We start from the raw sequence: 19,689 nt of genomic DNA on the forward strand, positions 1-19,689 counted from the left end.
AGCACTGCAATTGGTCTCAAACCATACATGTCTCCAAAACCCTTTTGGGTTTCAAGTGTGAAAGCACACCAATGTGTAATCTAAAACTCATTAATTTTCCTTTCTCTTTTTCCAAGTGTAAGGTACTTTTGGCTGTTTGCCAACAATGAAGTATACAAAGACGGAAAACAAAAGCAAATTGAAGCTAAAAGCAGTAGGAGGGATATTTGGTTGAAATGAGTCTTAATTATTGTTCAAGAAGAAGTATGAAAAAACTTTCCAGAACATTTAATTAACGCTGAAGTCTACTCTTGAGCAAATATGGTACTTGTTAGGCAAGATTGTATGTAGTACCCCGTGGGAGACTCCACCAGCCTTGTCCATCTTGGCAATAGTTAACCCAACCTTTGGTATAAGCACGTACTACACACGTTGGTAGAGTGATTGAACAACCAGGCTTATCTCAAGAGGGGTCAATGTGAGCTATATGGTTGTAACATAGAGTTTCACAGTGACAAGTGTCCAAATAACACTTACACTCAAGGTTTCTTGATTAAACAATTATTTATTAATGCATTAGTCAGTTTGAATAATCCTTCCTTAGAAGGGAGCAAATATGCAATACTTAAATATACTTCAAAAATACACACTCTGTTTCAATAAATCAGTAGATACCCATTTGGGATGGCAAACAGACACTTCCTACACCCTGAGCTGACTTAAATAACTAGGACACTGTGGACATTGATATATCACTGGTACATTTGGAGCAACACTGAGTTTGTGGTCAAAAGGGAAAGGTTAAAGGAGAAAACAATGGTTAGCAAGTTTCTCAAACAGGTAATCACTTTTAAATCCCCCAATACAATGTAGATTAACCATTTCCCAGCTACACAAGTAAAGAATGTGTGACTCTTTGGAGGGACAGATCAAAACACAAAGTCAGAGGCTAGAAGTCGTCAGGGAGCCAGGACAGCCAATGTTGATTGAGCAAAGTTTAGGGGAGCTGTAGTTCTTCTTGAAGTTAAGTAGAAAGTCTTGTACAATGTTATAGAGAGTTTTTGTTGAAAAAGAAATCACTGTTGGGCCACAAGCTGGGAGGCTTGTGATGGACAAAGCTGCAAGCAACTCTGCAAAAGGTAACAAAGACAAGCCTCAACTGAGAGATAGCAATGCTACACAACAAGAGGTAAGTACCCCTTAGTTTACAGTACCTTAGGTCTGAGGAACTTGGTTACAGCTGGCTTCTGTTCCTGTTGTATTATGGCAGATCCTGTTGTTCCTGGGCCTCAGTCGTGGGGACAAGAGGGAGGACCTCTGGGGACACCTGCACTACGATTCCAAGGTCGGCATCAATGGTCAAACTTCAGATCAGCAGCACTTCGCAGTTTCAGCTTCTCACGAATAGCACCACTGTGGTTCTTGGATACCTTGTGGGCTTTCCTTGCTTCTGGGGTCCAGCACTCTGTTGAGGTGGCTCAGGCTTGGTTAGTCCTGCTTCGAGGGAGTCCGAAGGATCTTCCTGGAGCTCGGGTCCGACTTGAAAACGACACACTTGCTTCTGGTGTTCCTCTCCCTGGCAATCGGTTCATGCGGCAGCAATGGAAGCACAGCCAGCTCCGAGAGGATTTCCAGACAAATTTGTCTTGGGGTCGATTGGTCCCACCAACCCAAAGGGAGAAGTCGTCCTTTGCAGGGCTTCTCTAGTCAATGCAAATTCGGAGCTTCAGCACTGCAGCAGGGCTTCAGCGGGCAAACCAACCGTCCAGGAGTGCCCACCCTGCCCCCCCGTGAGTGTCTGTGCCCCCCAGGCCCCCGTGTCTGTGTGCCTCCTGTGAGTGTCTGTGCCCCCCCTGCCCCCCTGTGAGTGTCTGTGTGCCCCTCGCCCCCACGTGAGTGTCTATGTGCACCCCTGCCCCCCCCCGTGATTGTCTGTGCGCCCCCACCATGCCTTGCTCCCCCCCTTTTTTTGGCTCTGTGTACCCCCTTTCAACCCCTTTACCTGCCTTCTACCCCTTTAACCCTCCATATTTCCCTCCTCTTCTACTTTCTTCCTACTTATTTCTCCCTCCTCTCAGCCTTCCCCCTCCTAGCACTTAATCCTATCATCTGTTCCCTTGACCTTTGATAGCAGCTTGTCCCCCCCCTTGTTCTTCTCCCTCCTCTCCCCACCCCTGCTTTTTAAATTTGTCACTGACAAATTTGCTCAGTAGTGTGCCTTATTCATCTCCTTCTCCCCACTCATATCCCCCCGTTCGCCCCTCCCACCCCTCCTCTTGTATACCTCCTGCACTACATCAATTGTCGTCAGACATAGTAATGTTACTGCTTGCTTTGTTCTCCTTTCTTTTCCATTACCTCTTGCCTTACTTGTTCTATGCACTTGCACTATCAGAAATATCGACAGGCCTATTACGATAGTTATTTTTCACATTCTGTAGTGTTTCAAGGACTTTAACTGAATGTAACTGTATTTTCCTATGTTCCCTCCCTCCTTGAAGCGCTTTGAAACCCACTGTGTATAGGCGTTATATAAATAATCAATCAATCAACAAGCGTCTCTTCCAAGTTCTTCTTCGGATTCCTTTGTCCAGTGGCCGACTCTGCCTTCCAAGCCAAAAAGCCTTGCCTTTTATGCAGGTTTCTCCAATTCATTTTTAGCCTAGCTGTCACTCACACAGCAGGGTGGCTGTCCTCCAAGGACAGTCAGCCAGCCAATCACCTTTGGGTGCATTCCTGTAACCAAGGAGACTAAACACAGGGAGTCTCAAGCACCTCCCTCACTTCCTGCCCTGCCAGACATGCTGAAGCCAGAGGCAGGGTTCAGCAGTGAACCCTGCCAAAGACAAAATGAACAAAGGGACAAAACCTAGTTTAAATCTCAAGAAGGACCTTTCCAACAAGAAATGGTGAAAAAATAAGATACGGGACATTTTTACAAAATAGGCACCCATGGGTGCTTTACTGCAGCTGCAATTGCAGCCCGCTGTAGAAACGCACAATTCCTAGAAAAACGTGACCCACTGCCACCTGCCATTAATTGTAGAAAGGGTCAAATAAAAATGTTACATGAGAAAGTAGACAAAAGGGGATAGTAAGTAACCCTGCAGCACTCTATGTCCATGGTGTCTGGTCCCTGCAGGAGCAGGAATCTCATATTAACTGGCTGGAGCTGAAGGCTATCTGGCTTGCTGTCAAGGCTTTCCTTCCTCTCATTGGGGGCAACGTTGTCCTCATCCAGACTGACAACTCCATGTATTATGTCGAAAAGATGGGTGGCAACAGGTCCCCTCCGCTGTGCAGCCTAGCGGTCAGCATGTGAGAATATATTCAGGTGGTCCTGAGAAGGCACCCCGCGTTCCTACCTAAGGTAGTCTCCGCTTTCCATCTAAACAATGAGAGAGTTTTACCTATGTATTTTGCCGATCCTAAGGACGATGCTCAGAGGGTCTTACACTATCTGGATGTCAGACGTCCTCTGAAATTCGGCCTGGACAGGACCAAGAGGTTCCGCAGGTCGGACGCTATCTTTGTCACCTTCGTGGGGGTCAAGGCCCTGTTATCAGGCATCCAAGGCCTCTGTAGCAAGGTGCATGGTTTCGGCCATGAAGGAGGCCTATGAGGGGCAGCACAAACCACTTCCAGCTTACATGCATGCCCATGCTGTCGGAGCCAAGGCCATGGCCATCGCATTCCACCGGCAGGTCCCGTGGCAGGTAATCAGCAGGGCAGCCACCTGGGCCACCCCATCGGCTTTCTGTAACCAATACTCTTTGGACACCATCTCTAAATCAGACGCGGCTTTCGGACAGGTGGTTCTAATGAACTTGTTCGCTTGAGGAGGGTCACCTCTCCACCCTGGGACTACATTCAGTTGTAATCACCCATGCAGTATGGAGGAAAGGGGACGGGACGTAGGAGTAATTAGTTACTCAATCTTGTGACTAACATACTCCTAGTCCATAGTCCCCTTTCCTCCATTCGTCCCACCATCCTTCCCCCCCTAATAATACTGGTGTCATTAGGCAATGATAATATTGTCGCACTTCAATGGGTACTGAGGAGTAGCGCTGGTGGGTGGAGTCGGGATCGCATGCTCCAGGGCCGCGCCCCAGTGCGCCTCTAAATTTAAAGGGAAGAAGGTTTTTCTGGTGAAAAAGGTTCCATCTCCTGTCCCTAGCGAGGGACGCCCATTCAGTATGGAGGAAAGGGGACTTTGTATAGGAGTACGTTAGTCACTACGGTGAGTAACTATTAATTTAAGCACGCAGCCTCACGCTTGCCTGTGTATGTGTCCATTTTAGTGTAGGTGTGTGGGTAGTTAGGAGTGATCGCTGTCTTTGGCAGCCATTGGGATTACGTAAAAGGTTCCACTGAATGTGCCTGTAGATGTGCTGTGAGTCTCTAAATGTGTTTCCCATTTCCACAGAGCACAGAATATTCAATGGGCTCAAACGACCTCTCTTTGCCAGAAGAATGTCGTTCTGAGATGGCGTCCAAAAACACGTTTGAGAAGACCATCACCATAGCAAGAGGGAGCTCAAGTCTGGGTAAGCTGGCTCTAGCTCTATTATTCAGTACAAGCCAAGACTGCATTTAAACCACGTTGGTGGACAAGCCAGCGAGGATCTGTGCCTGTTCAATGAACAATTGAATGTATAATTTCTTTTTTTTTTTTTAAATTGAAGTCATCACCAGTGGATCCTTGGTGAACAGCAACAGACGTTTTCAAATATTAATCCCAAAACCGAGCCTCCAAGTGGCTTCTGTTTTGTTTTCAAAAGAAACACGAGGGCAATTATTGAGGTCATGGCTATGGTCACAAAGATGAATTATAGAGCTGACGAATGCATGGGAGTGCCCCCTAAAGGAATGGCATTTCCTGTCTTCAGCATTAAAAGTACAATATGGTTTTCACTTGGTAACTGCTGTGTTGGCTTGACAGTGACATACCCTTAAAACAAACAAAACTCCTACTACTGTGACCTGTTTATTCTTCCTTTCAGTATGTTAATTGAGGGCGGGGTCTTGTCTTTCCTGGTTTAGAAGTCACGCTCTTCCTTGTTCGCCGCCGTTTTCATAAACGCATTGCTGTGTAAAAACCTCTCAGATATCCCTTGAGCAATGTGAACGTTTGGGTTCTACCCGGCACTTTGCCATGTGCTAAATTTCTTTCAAGCTATGAACAAAATAGACGTCCTGCCACTTGTTGCTGTTTTAACTTGGCTCGATTCATGTAAGTTTTCACTATTTAAAAAATGTTTGGCTTGAAACAATCTGCTCTGTGACACCCTATTGTTAAGTTTGCTGATTCAATCAACATACAAAACAATTAGTGTCAATCTGACCAGATTTTTCATTTGGCTGATGCGTTATTTATCATTACTTATTTTTGGTTCTTCTTTTTTTACACATAAAGGTGCAGAAAATGTGCACGTGTATTCTTCACTACTGCATTAATAAAATGCATACATACAAAATGACAAGCATAACCAATGAAACACATGAGGATCGGTGTAAAACAAAAGAAACAAAGATAGAAACTTCAATTTCAAGTAAAGACGGTAGCAGACACATTGTCATGGTTTAACATCTTCTAGACAGTACTCAACTGTTTTTGTGCAACAGAAAACGTTTGTTTTACACTGATCCTCACGTGTTTAATTCTTTATGCTTGTCACGTATGCATTTGTTAATGCAGTAGTGATGAATTTATTTGCACATTTTCTGAATTTCTTCAATTGACAGGATTATGCAAGCATGAATGCTGCGATTTACCAAATGATGAAGAACGGGTAAGGTGCAAGGGTCTTATTATGAGTATGTTGGTAATTGTAAAATGTGTGGTAGTTTAAATACATTTTTACATTTTAGCTGGAGTAAATGTGGCTTTTACCCTCTGCAGCACTTTTTATGTACCCCATGGTGTAAATATCCCATATGAACCCAGCTCATAATCAATTGTATTTTTATAAATGAGTTAACTCAAATACCCCATGTTTTTTATTGTTTACTACCATACTCAAAATGAGGCATAAGGTGGACTGTATTGCATCTTCCCACAGGTTCCTCATCTTGATAAATTCTCACATGCAAGCAGGTCTCTGAACGTTTCACCAGGTGGCATAGCGTAACTCAACATCTGTCACCTTTGACAATCCGCTTCCTTGACTCCAAACATGACGTCGCCTCTGTATAAATCGAGCACACTGCACTCCATTACCTCGGATCTGCCCTTCCAGTCCTCCAAATAAGATGTTGAAGTGGGAGTATTTTAGTCCATATTTTTTTTAGTTGGGAGTAAACATGATTTTCTAATGGAGTAAAAAAGTAAGTTCCATTACCAATGGGAATATTTCATAAGCAATTAAAATATGCTCTAACTGTAAAACAGAAATGGTTTTCTAATAAATATTTCTGTGCATCTAGTTATATTAAAAGGTGCATTTTCACGTCTTCAGATCAGGCCTTAACAATTTTAGAGTTTCTTCCTGTGGCTTGACATTTACTACTAGTCCAAACAAATCCATGGAGCTGTGTGGGTAAAAGTGGATAGGCTCCTGTGTGTCTGTTTCCTATTTTTTTGTTGGGAATATTTGTACTACATATTTCTCTTTTTTGGGAGTATTTGCCTATTTTTAGGGTGTGAATATGGGTGATATGCCGCTTATCAGTAGGGCTGTCCACTCACCCCATGCTCGGCAGCAGCTGAGGGAACCTCTGATTAGAACTAGAAGCAGCAAGAAACTGCGCTGGAGGATACCCATCAAGATGAGGAATCTGTGGGAGGGGAATCCATAGAAAAAACATTACCAGAAAGTCGTTTTTTCTTTTCAGTGGTGCACCAGAAATAATGTAGGCTATTTGAGTGCATGGAATATTGTTGACATTTTCTGTTCGTCATTCAACTGTTGGGACATTTTTAACTTAGTTTTTTCTATGGCAATGCAAGAATTCGAAGATGGATTATAATCTCTTACCTCCATGTCTCTTATTATCCTGAAATGTTATTTTATAAAACTTAGTGTTTTAATTACTATTGTGCTCTCCATTGGTGTTCTCTTGTGTCCAAGAGCAAGGTGTATTTAGCACCCCTGTAAATTCCACAAGCACACTACATTGCCTTGGTATAATAGGCCATGCATAATTTTCCATGTTTCAGAAAAGAGTGCTTCCAAAAAGCAAGGATTTGGAGCTAGTGCTTCTGTCCACCTACTAACTGTTAATATGCATGACTTTGTAACTATTTTGTTAAAGTAATTACAGATAAACGAAATGCCTCTGTCATTACAAACTTGAATACATCATAAGCACTCTTAATTGTCCTCGCAGCATTGTTTCATTTTGTTCTAATAACTGTTAGGACTGTTTTTCTTTTTTTTGTGTTATTCTTTATTTACATTTTAACCAAACATTAGATGACAACATACATTGTATTATACAGAAAATAGAGACAAGAAAAGAAAAGAGAAAAAAAGAGATCTTATGTGTAAGAACTAGTACATACTCAAGAAAACATCCCAGGCTTTCGCATGTAAATTTAATTTCCCTTTCCTTCTGTAACTAACCTTTTCCATACTCGCTAATCAGTTCATTTCTTCAATCCAGTCATCAGAGTTTGGCGGAATTTGAGATTTCCAACCCCTCAAAATCATTTTTTTTGCATATTGATGCACCCCTGAATAGAAACTTTTTCTCCGATAAAGAAAGGTCATCAAGTAAAACACTACTACCTAAAACCATTGTTTTGAAATCAAAATCAATATTTTGATTCAGAACCCGTAGACACATAGTACATACCTCTTGCCAAAAACCCCGGACTCGAACACAATCCCAGAGTAAATGTTCCATACTGCCCACCTCATTTCCGCAACACCTGCAAACATCAGAATCCAACATACCCCTCCTTTTAAGTCTTTCTGGGCACCAGTAAACCCTATTGAGAATTTTAATTTGTCTTGAGGGTTCACTCAAACTGATCGAGCAAAGTTTCACGTTTGCACACATCTCAAGCCACACACCAGAAGTGATTTCACACCCCAATCTTCTACTCCATTCATTCATTAGATCAGAATTCTCTTTATAATTTGCTACAATTTGATGATATACCCTGCTTGCAAGTGATTGTTTGCACACAGATTTATCTGCAGTGAATAGGTCCAAACGCACAATCCCATTCCAATCAACTCACCAATACATCTTTTCAATTTCCTGTAATTTGTAACAGAAAAATTATCAATATTATAATTTGCGCGCAACTCATCACAATGAATCCATTTCTCATTTTTATGAACATCACTAACCCAGTGAATTCCACTAACAAAACTCTCTGGCCAGAACATAGTTTTGCCACTGTCTGTAATTCAACCAGATAAAGGCATCAGGCGACTTTAGAGCCACCGAGCCACACATGTCATAAATATTTTTCCACATGTCTCTTAGGAATTCAGTCATAGGAAATCTCTTACCATGTCTGTTGACAGTTGTAAAAACTGCCCTTGGGGCAAGAGGGCCCATCAAGCTCGCCTCTGCCACAGCCCATTTACCAGGGGAATCCCCCCAAAAGGGAAGAAAAAATTGGCATGAGAACGCCAAATGATACGCCTTAAAATTTGGTACCCCGAGGCCCCCCTTCTCAACAGGTAATTGAAGCTTCCACAACTTATGTTTCGGAGGCTTCTCATCCCAAATGAAAGATTGTAATAGGGCATCAATCAATTTCCAATAATGACTTATTTTCATTGGAAGCATATGCAATATGTAATTGACTTTTGGCGCGGCATTCATCTTCAAAGCATTCACCTTACCCCACAGCGATAAATGCAACACTGACCACCTTTGGGTATTCAATTTCGGTTCCCTGCAGACCCCTCCCATATTTTCCTCCACCATATCATAGGACTGTTTTTCTATACTCTGGCCTGCTGGACATATGTATAGAAGGCCGCCCTAGTATTGTGACCGGGACAACTCTGAGAGCTGTAGCCAAACCAGTTGAAGGTAGCAAGGCAAGTGGTCTAGGCTAAGACTCAAGAGGTGGTGAGCTTGTAAGGGGTCCACAATGAGAACACACAGTGAAACATTAAAAAACATACTTAGACATACCAGTATAACAATACTTCTTTACTTATGGCCTCTAAAAAGGAAGTTAGAGATTAGAATAAGCACTACAGGTCCACAGAGTTACAATCCTAGCTTCAGAAGTCCATCCCAAAGATGTCTGGGGCCTTGTGCCCAAAACCTCAGCAAAGTTCCATACATTTTTATGAAGCTGGAAACAATGAAGGTAGGGTCTCTTGGGTCCAATGAACAGTTCCAAGTGTTAGGTGACACGTTAATCTAACTAGAAAACATGTGTCCAACAGAGTGCTTATGTGAACAAGCAATGGCAAAGCCGAACTATTAGAAAAGTTATAAAAGTTATCTTTTTCTAAAAAGAATATATTAATGTTTATGGCTAATTGTTAGGAAAGATTCTCTGTTCTGCACCTTTCCTTACATCTTTTTGGCACCCCTAAACATTTTGCTTTTATTTTTTAATCTGACCTGTACTTTTGGCTGTACAGCGAAGCCTTCAGCTTCACTGCACTGTCCTTTACTCATATGTTATCAGAGGCCATGAAAATCTGTAAAAGGACTTCCAGTGCCCGGGAAAGCAGAAGCTATTGGCGGGCTACTGGAGGGCTGTGTGGCAGGATGTGGGCTGGGTCAGTCCGACTCCAATCAACATACTGGTTTGTGTGTCAGAGTGGTATGCATGAATGTTCCCGCCAGTGGTCCTCATTGGACCACTGCTGGGGTGTGTTTGTGGGCTAGTCCTGCTATTGGCTAGTGGGAGTTTCAGCTCTTACCTGGCTTTTAGGATAAGAAGAGAACCCCTGCACCCATTCTTCAGATATCCTGGAGAAACCTGAAGGAGCCAAGTATCCTGTCCAGCTGTGAGACCTGTGAAAAGACCTGAGACCCAACTGAAGGAGGCCTGGCAACTAAATTCTGCTGCTGTCCGGTGGAGCCCTATCTTGCTCTTGATCTTTCGTAGTCCTGCAAAAGAGCTACTACCTTTAATAATAATAAGTTAGCATTTATATAGCGATACAAACCCTCAGGCATCTGAGTGCACGGTGTGTGGTGCTCATTTATCGGTCTTGGAAGGATGAAAGGCTGAGTTTGACTCTGCCGGGATTTAAACCTGCTTCGGCAGGCTCTGCACAGAAGTCACTGTGAGCGCTCTACTCGCTGTGCTATCGGACCGGATGCACAGCGAGTAGAGTCCCATGGAGTAGAGGGACCATCTGTTCCAGATGTCTGCTTGGTGCCCTGCCAAAGACAGCCTTCGGAGCTGCCCTGGAACCATACTCTGGCTGACCAGCTTCGTTTTTGCTCTATCATGCTAATGATGTCATCGTACAGAGTTTCATCCTGAATCTTGGAGGACCTTCGGCTGCGACTGCAAGACTACCTCCTGCGAAATGTCAGAGTCCTAGCTCAAAAGAGACCCGAGATATAAGGGAAAGTCCGTCCACGGCTACTGAATCCTTTTACATTGCAGTGCGCGGTGTGCACCATCCGAAACCTGCTTACCTGACTCGTGTCTAGTCCTGAGAGGGGTGCTGCATCGAAGTTTTCTGCATTCTTCGACCGAGAGTCTTTGCACAAGCAAAAGACACCAACCAAAGTGAAGGTCGAAGCTGCAACCCCTGAAAATCGAGGACCACGAATTTCGGCAGGAAAAGCAACACAGAACACCCTTCCTTTGTTCTACCAAGTCTGGGGAAGATTCGGAGTAATGGGGGGTAAGTTATAGAGATTTTAAACTACCCCTATTCTCTCATAATAAGTCAATGGGCTTATAATAAACCTATTTCTAACACTTTTGGCTTTGCCATTGCTTGCCTATGCAAGACTTCTGACTGTTGGGGCTATTCTTGGGCATTGGTCTTGAACCCCAACCATAGGAACCCTTCACTGGACCCCAAAGACCCTATCTGAATTTCTTCCTGCATCATAAATTCTGTGGAACTGTATCCTGAACACTAGGGCACAAGACCCCAGGCAATTTAGGGCTGGACAATTTTAGCTAGGGATCATCTCTGTGGACCTTGTTGTGCATAATACTTGTCTAACCTTTCCTTTGCAGGAGTATCTGATTTGTATTATGCATTTGAACCAAGTCAATGCATATATGTATTTAGTTTAATAGTGCTGTGTGATAAGTCTACCTGCTTGTAGTCATTGTTCTTTAGTGTGTTTTGGCCATAATTAAATAACTGTATTTGTATACATCCTGTCTAAGTGTAATTTGTGATGCCCATTGTGTGACCTCATTGTGGACCCTTTACAAGCTCGCCCCCTCTGAAGAACGTAGCCTAGACTGACTGTCACTGCTACCTAAACTGGTTTGGCTCCAGCTTACCAGAGTTGTTCCTGTCACAATATAGGTTGGCCTTCTGTACATCTCTCCACCAGGCCATAGTGTAGAAAATCAGTCCTAACACTAATTCAAGCCTTTTACATCTAATACAAATTTTACATAAAATGACCATAGAAAAAACAATTACTAAAACTTCAAATACAATTCATTTTCATCGTCAAAACAAAAAGTGTGATCTTAAATTCAAGAAAGTACCACATGGGCCGCAGTACATCAGAAAAAAAATAATTATAATAAATCAAAGGAAAAGCAAGTCCAAGTGACTTTCCAACCAAAGTCGTTATGATTTTCAAGTATTCTTGTCTCCCAACCCCTAATTAAGAGTGTATACTGCCAATATCAAGGAATCTCACTTTGCTATTTGCCAAATGTGATGTGCTGCAGCGACCATGATCAATGGTTCGGCCGAGAATATTGAGACCCAGAACTGATCTGTTTCACAGCCCCCATGTGCTCAACAGAATCTACCATACCACTTAATATAGTAGGAGGTTTGGCCTGGGCATCCCGTCAGTAAGTGCCAACAAGTTTCCACCCTCTCCTTGCAAATATGTTAAAGCCTCAGTTCATAGGGTTCCCGTACCCATGACCCAGTGAACTCACGAACAGGTAGTATGTTCAGCCGTAAATATAGGATAAAGCAACACAGCGAAGGGCTACAGTATTTCCTAAGATAACTACGGGGCTTATACCCAGCAAACCCCTGGTTAAGAAACTCTCGTAGCACTTAAGAGTGCCCAATACATCAAGGGTATTCACCCTGTCCCAGAGTAGAGATTGTTTCTTCAAATGGTCCAGGAATGGACCCGGGGAGTTAAGGTCGTCTACCTGCAAGCCAATTTCTTCAAGAAACTTAATTACAACATTAGTCAATCTCTCAGTCGGTTGCTGGGTTTTAAGGCTTAATGTGCACCCAATAATGAGAGTGAAGTAGTTGGTTCAGCTCTGGCCTTAGCTATTTGGATGTTCATTAAAAGCTTAGTGCATCTCAACTTCCATTGGACAGCTGGGGATGCCACCCCCAGTTCCATCCTTATGGCCTCAAGCGAAACAGTCTTATGTAATTTGAGCATAGATTTGAATAGCCTCCCCTTAATACTGTTTAACCAAGCAATGGTAACACCTAGTACAGTCAAGTCCATATAATAATTACTCAGCACTTGCCACTTACGGAGCACCTTCATACAAATGGATTTCCCAAATGCGAGTGAGAATGGTATCCGGGGGAAAGGGCAACCTAAATATATGTACGAGTTAACCCTCTCCAACTTGACCCTGTCAATGCACTAGGCATATTGAGTCGGCTTCCTGTCCCTAAGCTGTAATTGTAGTATTTTAATCTTCTGGTGATTGATCTTTCTGGAATTATCACTGGGATAATGCATCCAGAGAGTGGTGTAGACCCAATGTGGTATGATCCAATAACACAGTGTCATCAGCATAGCCTAGCCATGTGATAGAATTCCCCCACCCCCCCTCCCCCGCCCCAAACGAGGAGGAAAATTACAACACTGTGAAAGGGCCGTCCCCACGTCTGCTACATATGGGTTTTTTTTTTGTTTAACTTTATTTAACTTGCACAAAAGCACAGCATCACATAACCTTTCATTCCCAAGGAGTGAATTGCTTAGAGAGTTATTTCCAATAACATTATCCAGGGCAACTTTGTATACATATTATTCACATGAGTTACTTCATCATCATCCCCCTCACTTGTATTCATCAAGTACTGCCGGAAGCCGCCCCATATGTCCCTCGGTTGCCCTGGCGTAGGCATCAGGCTAGTGTACAGTTCCTCCTTATCGTTTGCCCAGGTCATATCTCCAAGCCAGTCCTCAATTGTGGGGGCCACTTTACTCTTCCACCTCATTAATATAGCCCTTTTAGCTAGCAGCAACCCAATATTTATCAATTTGCACTTCAGCGGATTCCATTTATGCACATAGCCCAATATACACGTCGTATGTTCCCATAAAATGTGCTGGTCCACCACCTCCTCCAACACACAGCCTACCATGTCCCAATATTCCGAGAGTGCCCCACATGACCACAATTTATGCATTATATTGGCATTCCCTCCCCCACATCCGGGGCACCTCCCCTCAGCAGTGATATACATTTTCTTAAGGCAGGGTGGGGTGAGGTGCACTCTGTTCAGAATCTTGAAGTGAATCAGCCTATATCTAGAATTGAATGACATCTGCTTCATCAGCCTGCATAATTGCAACCAGTGTGCATCAGTAAAAGCAACACCCAGGTCCCTTTCCCAGTCCTCTTTAATATCCGGTGTTTGTACCCCCTTGTTGTCTGAGCGAATTTATATAGCACTGAAGCAGACTTCTTTGTTGTACCAGGGGATTCTATGTAATTAAGACTCTGATGGGAGGCTGGCTTCCTTGGGCATCCAGTCCACGTTGATGCCACAGCTGAGCCGAGTGAGTAGTATTGAAGTTTCCCACATATACCTTAATCGTGTCCCAGGTTACAAATAGGCCACCAGGGAACAAATCACCCAAGTTCAATATGCCCACCCCTCGCCAGTGTGCTGCCAGGACTATGTCCTTAGATGGATCCAGATAAGTTGCGCCCCATGTCCGGGCTGTACAATACAGTATTCTTGAGGTGGTTGACCAACCTCGACCATGCCTGCTGCGTGACTAACACAGGGTCCAGCCGGTTACCATTCCCCTGTCTACCTACAGCTACCCCGTGTAGCAAGGTTGCTTTTTCCTTCCCCTGTCTCTCTAATTCCTCGTATGATGTGTGTGGTCCTCCATCGAATACACTGCCTATTATGCTTCAGCAGCCAAGTAATATAACTCAGTCGGGGGCTGCCAGTCCCCCCCTGCTCATACGGTAAAGTGAGGCACTTCCAACTGACCCTTGCCTGCTCCTTCCATACAAATGAGGAGCACTCTCTGGTTATTTTAGTGAAAAAGCCTCTGCCAGGCAACACCGGCACATTACTAAATAGATAAAATAGCTTGGGTAAAATAATCATTTTAGTTTGCGCCACTCGTCCCATCAACGGAATAGGGAGCTGATTCCACTGTTCTAGTATGACACACATTGCATTGACCACTGGATCATAATTAAGGGAACGTACAAGGGTCGCCGAGCGAGCTATCTTAACTCTGAGGTATTTTACATGCTGGGGTGCCCAACGCAGTCCGAACAGGTTACTAGGTTCAATTGTGTTATCCGTTAACGGGAAGATCTCAGACTTGTTGCTATTCAAACGGAGACCTGAGTTTTTCCTGAACTCTTGAACAGCAGCTAGTATCCTCTGCAGTTATTTCCCTGGATACCTTACAAACATCATAATATTGTCTGTGTACAGTATTATTAGTTCTATTTGCTCAGCGATGTTGATACCGACCCGGGTATGCTGAGCCCTCATAAGATCCTCCAAGGGTTCTATAACCAGTGCGAACAGTAAAGGTGAAAGTGGGCACCCCGCCTGGTGATTCCCGCTAGTGTTGGTATCTATGAGAGCACCCCATCCACACACACCCTAGCATACGGTTTTATGTATAGAATTTGCACCCATTTTATAAAGTTCGGACCAAAACCATAGTTATGCAGAACCCTAAACAAAAAAGGCCAAAATACTGTAGCAAATGCTTTCTGCATATATAAGGACATGGCAACCTCCTTGGCGTCTTGTGGTATTCTCGCCATTATATTATATAGCGGCCGAACGTTATACGCTGTCGATCTCCCCTGCACAAATCCTGCCCGATCCTTATGCACCATGTAGGGCATTAGCAGATTATGGGCCTGATTCACAGAGTGTTTTCCTATGGGATTACGCCATTATAAAAGACTTCTGTGAACCAGGCCCTGTCGGGATGCCAGTATTTTTGTGAATATTTTCACGTCTGTGTTTGAGGGATAATGGTTGGTACGACCCGCAATCTTCTGGTGGCTTTCTGGGCTTCAATAACAGGGTAATGACTGCTTTGCGCATCGATTCCTGCAGGATACAAAGTTCAAGTGCCTCAGTCCACACCGATAAGAGAAGGGTAGATAACGCATCTAGGAATTCCTTGTAGTATTCCATGCCCAAACCGAGCCAAGGGCCTTCCCTCCTGGCAAACCCCTAATCGCTTCCCTAACCTTACTTAGTGTTATGGGTATCTCCAGTGCGTTACAAGCTTCTGCCGACAGCAATGTTGTGGGTATTTTGGCTAGATATTCATCGATCTCGTCTCTCGTAGCCACGCTCTAGGGTGAGTAGAGGCTCTCATAGAAGTCGTAAAACACCTTGCTTACTGTCACCACTCCGTCCTTCCTGGTTATGCACGGGATGGTCGTGCTGCCCCTCTCAGACCGGACTGTCTTAGCTACGAGCTTCCCCAGTCTCTCCTGCTCCCCGTACCTGTGTGCTGCTGCTGGCCTATCAAAGTAATGCCACTCTCTGTCTGCTGCATCCCGATATTCGTCTTTTTGTGTCTTTATTTCTTTGCTAATGGATGGCAACGGGTTCTCAGCGTATTCTGCTTGCAGTTGCGCTAGTGTGTTTTCACACATCTTTAATTCCCCCCTTATGTCGGCCAGTACCCCGAATTCGGTCAACATCCCGATCCCCCTCATATATGCTTTAAACGCCTGCCATAGAACAGCCTGTGTGCTAACTGACCCTTTGTTGTTATCAAAGAAGTCATCTCGCCATACTTGCCCGAAAGACAGGGTCTAGCAGAGATGTAGCCTTGAAGCGCCACTGTGGCTGCTGAGGTGCTCCCTCCGGAATGCTCAGGGAGCGCAGCACAGGAGAGTGATCAGACAGAGTTCTGCGCAGTAGATGGCTCTCTGACACCTAAACCACCACCCTGTGTGATATCAACTAGAGATCTATACGTGGGTGCATATCATGCGCCGATGAATAAAAAGTGAAAGCCCTTTGTGTAACGTGTAATGAACGCCAAACATCTTTCAGACCCAGATCTTTAATGTGCGTGTGTATGGTGCGTGATGTGCTCGTCAGGGTTCTGGGTGTGGCGGACGTGCGGTCTAGCACCGTTCATAAAAGCCTTGATTAACTGCTCCTTCAAAAACTGCTCAGTGCTCAACAATCTAAAAGAGGCATGGATCTTCCAACTAACTATAGGCCTATAACAACCGTACCTTTTCTCTTAAAAATGTTAGATTGTGCTGTCTATCTCCAAATACAAAAACATTTTGAAGATAATGATCTACTAGGCCTTCGACAGTCCGGCTTTAGACTAAGACACGGCACTGAAACTGCTAATAGACCTCTCAGCAGTATTCAATCTCGTTGACCATCATCAAATCCTGACTAAACATCTAACTTCAGCTGCAGTCTTCTCAACGAATGTCGCCAGCTGGATCCAATCCTTTCTATCAAATAGAACTACCAGAGTCTTCGCGCCCGCATTATCCGTGCCCCCAGTACCTATCCACTATGGGGGTCCCACAGGGATCATGCGTTTCGCCCACGCTCTATAACATATTTACCAAGCTCCTCTTTGATCGTCTTGACAACATGTGTGTCACCTACACAAATTATGCTGATGACACCCAGATCCTCATCACACTCTCTGGTTGCTATATCAAAGATTCCAAAATGATAAATATCTATCTTGAGATTGAAGCTCACAGTCTTTGTCTAAACGACGACAAGACCCAACTACTGATCATCGGCTCACAAGCTCGCCTAAACAAACTGGACAAACGTTACACAGTTTTAACATTGATGGGAATACCATCAAAGTCGCCAGCAAAGTCAAAACATTAGGGGTTTACCTAGATTCCACTTTATCTCTTTAAAAAAAAGTTAATACTACTACAGCCTCATCCATGGCTTACACCAACAAACTCATAAATGCCTGCAAACCATTCTTATCGACCAACAGCTGTATTACGCTAGCCAGCACTGATCCTCTCGAAGCTAGATTATTGTAACACCTTATTCCTAGGTTCCTCAACTCGGAATTTAAATAAACTCCAAGTCCTTCAGGCAGGACGTTCACTGGTTACCCGTGCGTGACAGAATCACATTACGATAGCTAGTCATCACGCATAAATGTCTTTCTAACACGGCTCTGAAATACCTGACAGGCAAATTCTCTAGGACGCAGTCGGACAGACCGACTAGATCATGTATCTCAACCGCCTCATCATCCCAAAATACAATTTAAAAACTGCAAGAGGTTCCAGCTTCCCAGTGCTAGCGGGCAAATGCTGGAATTTACCCCCCTCCCCGAACCCCCCGAACCTCCACCCCAGTCATTAGAGCAGAAACCTCCTTCTGTTCCTTCTCAGCCAAGACAAAAGCTTGGCTTTTCTCCCAGGGCCCAATCTAACTCCGCTGATTGCAAAGGTCTCACATAGCATACTGTATATAATTGTATAGATAACTGCACACGTTGTAAAATTCCTGTAACCATGGACCCTGCCTGATATTGTAATTCTTGTAACTTTGCTCCCAAATGTATTATAAATTTATTGTAACCATGGAACCTGCCTGATATTGTAAATATGTAATTTTGTTCTCAAGTGTATTGTGATTTGTAATATAAAATGTATCCAAGTAAAAGCACCCAGATACCCCTGGGTTAGGTGCGCTTTATAAATAAATAAACTAAACTAAATGTACATCAAGTATTGTGTTAAAATCACCACTGCAAATTCTTAGTGCAGTAGGGTACTAAACACATTTTTGAAATACATCATCATAGATAGATCTTTGGATCTGTACATGCCTGCTCGCTAAAAACATCCTTTGCTATTTTCGGTTTGTTGGAGGGTGGTTCTTTCTTTCTTTACCGCCCTTTCTGCTGGCCTGTTTTCATTGTCTCTGCATGTGATACCCTTGTGAGCGCCCTGAGGCCTGCGGGTTAGTGGCGCAATACAAAAACATAGATAGATAGATAGATAGATAGATAGATAGATAGATAGATAGATGTTTGGGCCATATATGTTCATCAGGAGGACTTCTGCACTTCCCAATTTACCATGCACAATCACAAATATTCCACAGTCATCACTTTCTGTTGAATAATGTGAACGGCAGTGAACTATGCACTAGGATCATGACCCCCGCGCTCTGGTAGAGTAAGAAGTGTAATAACGGTGCCAGGGGCAACCTTACACGCTTGGTGTTCAGCAGGTGCATTTCCTTACGCGCTTGGTGTTCAGCAGATGCATTTCCTACAAAAACAGAAGCTTGGCGGTTAACATATGCCATCACCTTATGCATCTTCATGGGGATACCCAAGCCCCTCACATTCCAACTCAATAACTTCACATCTGTCAAACCACCTCTGTCCAAAATATCCCTCATATGCATCCGGACATTCCCCTCAACTCTGTGCTATCTCTCCACTAAATCATAAAGTGCAGTGCTCAGCTTGTGCATTTTTATAACTGTTTCACCCCAACTTCCTTCACCCCAACTCCAGCCCTGAGCCCTCCCTGCCCCCTCTCATACTACCCCAAACTTCTAATATGTTCTGCCCCATACCCTTACCCCTCACCTGCACCTTACCATGCTCAACAGAAATGTGCACTAGCATTGGGGTCGCTGATTAGGGGCCCTCCTCTGCAGTTTTACCAGGAGGCAGTTCTCCACTAGTCTTTTCCTCCCTCTAGCCAGGGCCCCCAGACCAGAGCACACCCACGGTGCTGGGAAGGGAGCACCGGTAACAGATGGTAGTAAAAGGGAGGCAGAAGCTATTAGATAATGCCTGTGTGCATAAGCAGGATCAGACTGCCCTGCCTCATCCGTCTCCAGCAGCAACACAGAGAAGGAGAGCGCTCCGGTGCTTCTCAGCTTACAAATGTAGTATGGATTAGAGCATCAGCGTAGACCGCAGGGGCCGTCCCACCTGGTCTGGGTCAGCAGGTGGCATCCCGCAGCTCTGTACCGGTAAGTTTCCAGGCTTCTCGAGATGAAGGCCTTCAGTGGTGTAGCCCGCTGAACAAAGAATTGCTGAGTCCATGCCCGATCACCTGTGCTGATCCTCTTCCTTCGGGCAGCCTTCCATTTGCTCTGCACCCGCCACCCTCTACTTCTAGACAGCAGCGGGAGCCAGGGTGCCTCCGTAGCCACCGCAGTTAGCTCTGTACAGCCCTAGATGGTGATCGGGCTTGACGTTGCTCGTCCCCTCCTCTCCTGCACCAGCATGTAAGAGACGCGGCAGGTGCTGTCACAGCCCGCCGTGGGTGCTGGCAGAATGGGCAATATTCCAGCAGGTAGCCCCTCCGCTTGTCACATGGCTTCCACGCCTAGCCGTTCAATAACTCAACCGGCACTG

At 44.4% G+C, this 19,689-nt stretch overlaps 1 protein-coding gene across 17 annotated transcripts in view; it reads left to right on the top strand.

Annotated features, from left to right (window-relative positions):
- Positions 1-19,689, top strand: part of MPDZ (multiple PDZ domain crumbs cell polarity complex component) — a 1,735,289-nt gene that overhangs the window by 851,518 nt on the left and 864,082 nt on the right. For all 17 annotated transcript variants that reach the window (XM_069626067.1, XM_069626068.1, XM_069626072.1 and 14 more), the window contains one exon: positions 4,409-4,529. In XM_069626067.1, coding sequence (XP_069482168.1) covers positions 4,409-4,529 — 121 coding nt within the window. The remainder of the gene's footprint in view (positions 1-4,408; positions 4,530-19,689) is intronic.

Source organism: Ambystoma mexicanum, chromosome 6p (assembly GCF_040938575.1).
Source record: "Ambystoma mexicanum isolate Mex_15411 chromosome 6p, UKY_AmexF1_1, whole genome shotgun sequence".
NCBI lineage: Eukaryota > Metazoa > Chordata > Amphibia > Caudata > Ambystomatidae > Ambystoma > Ambystoma mexicanum.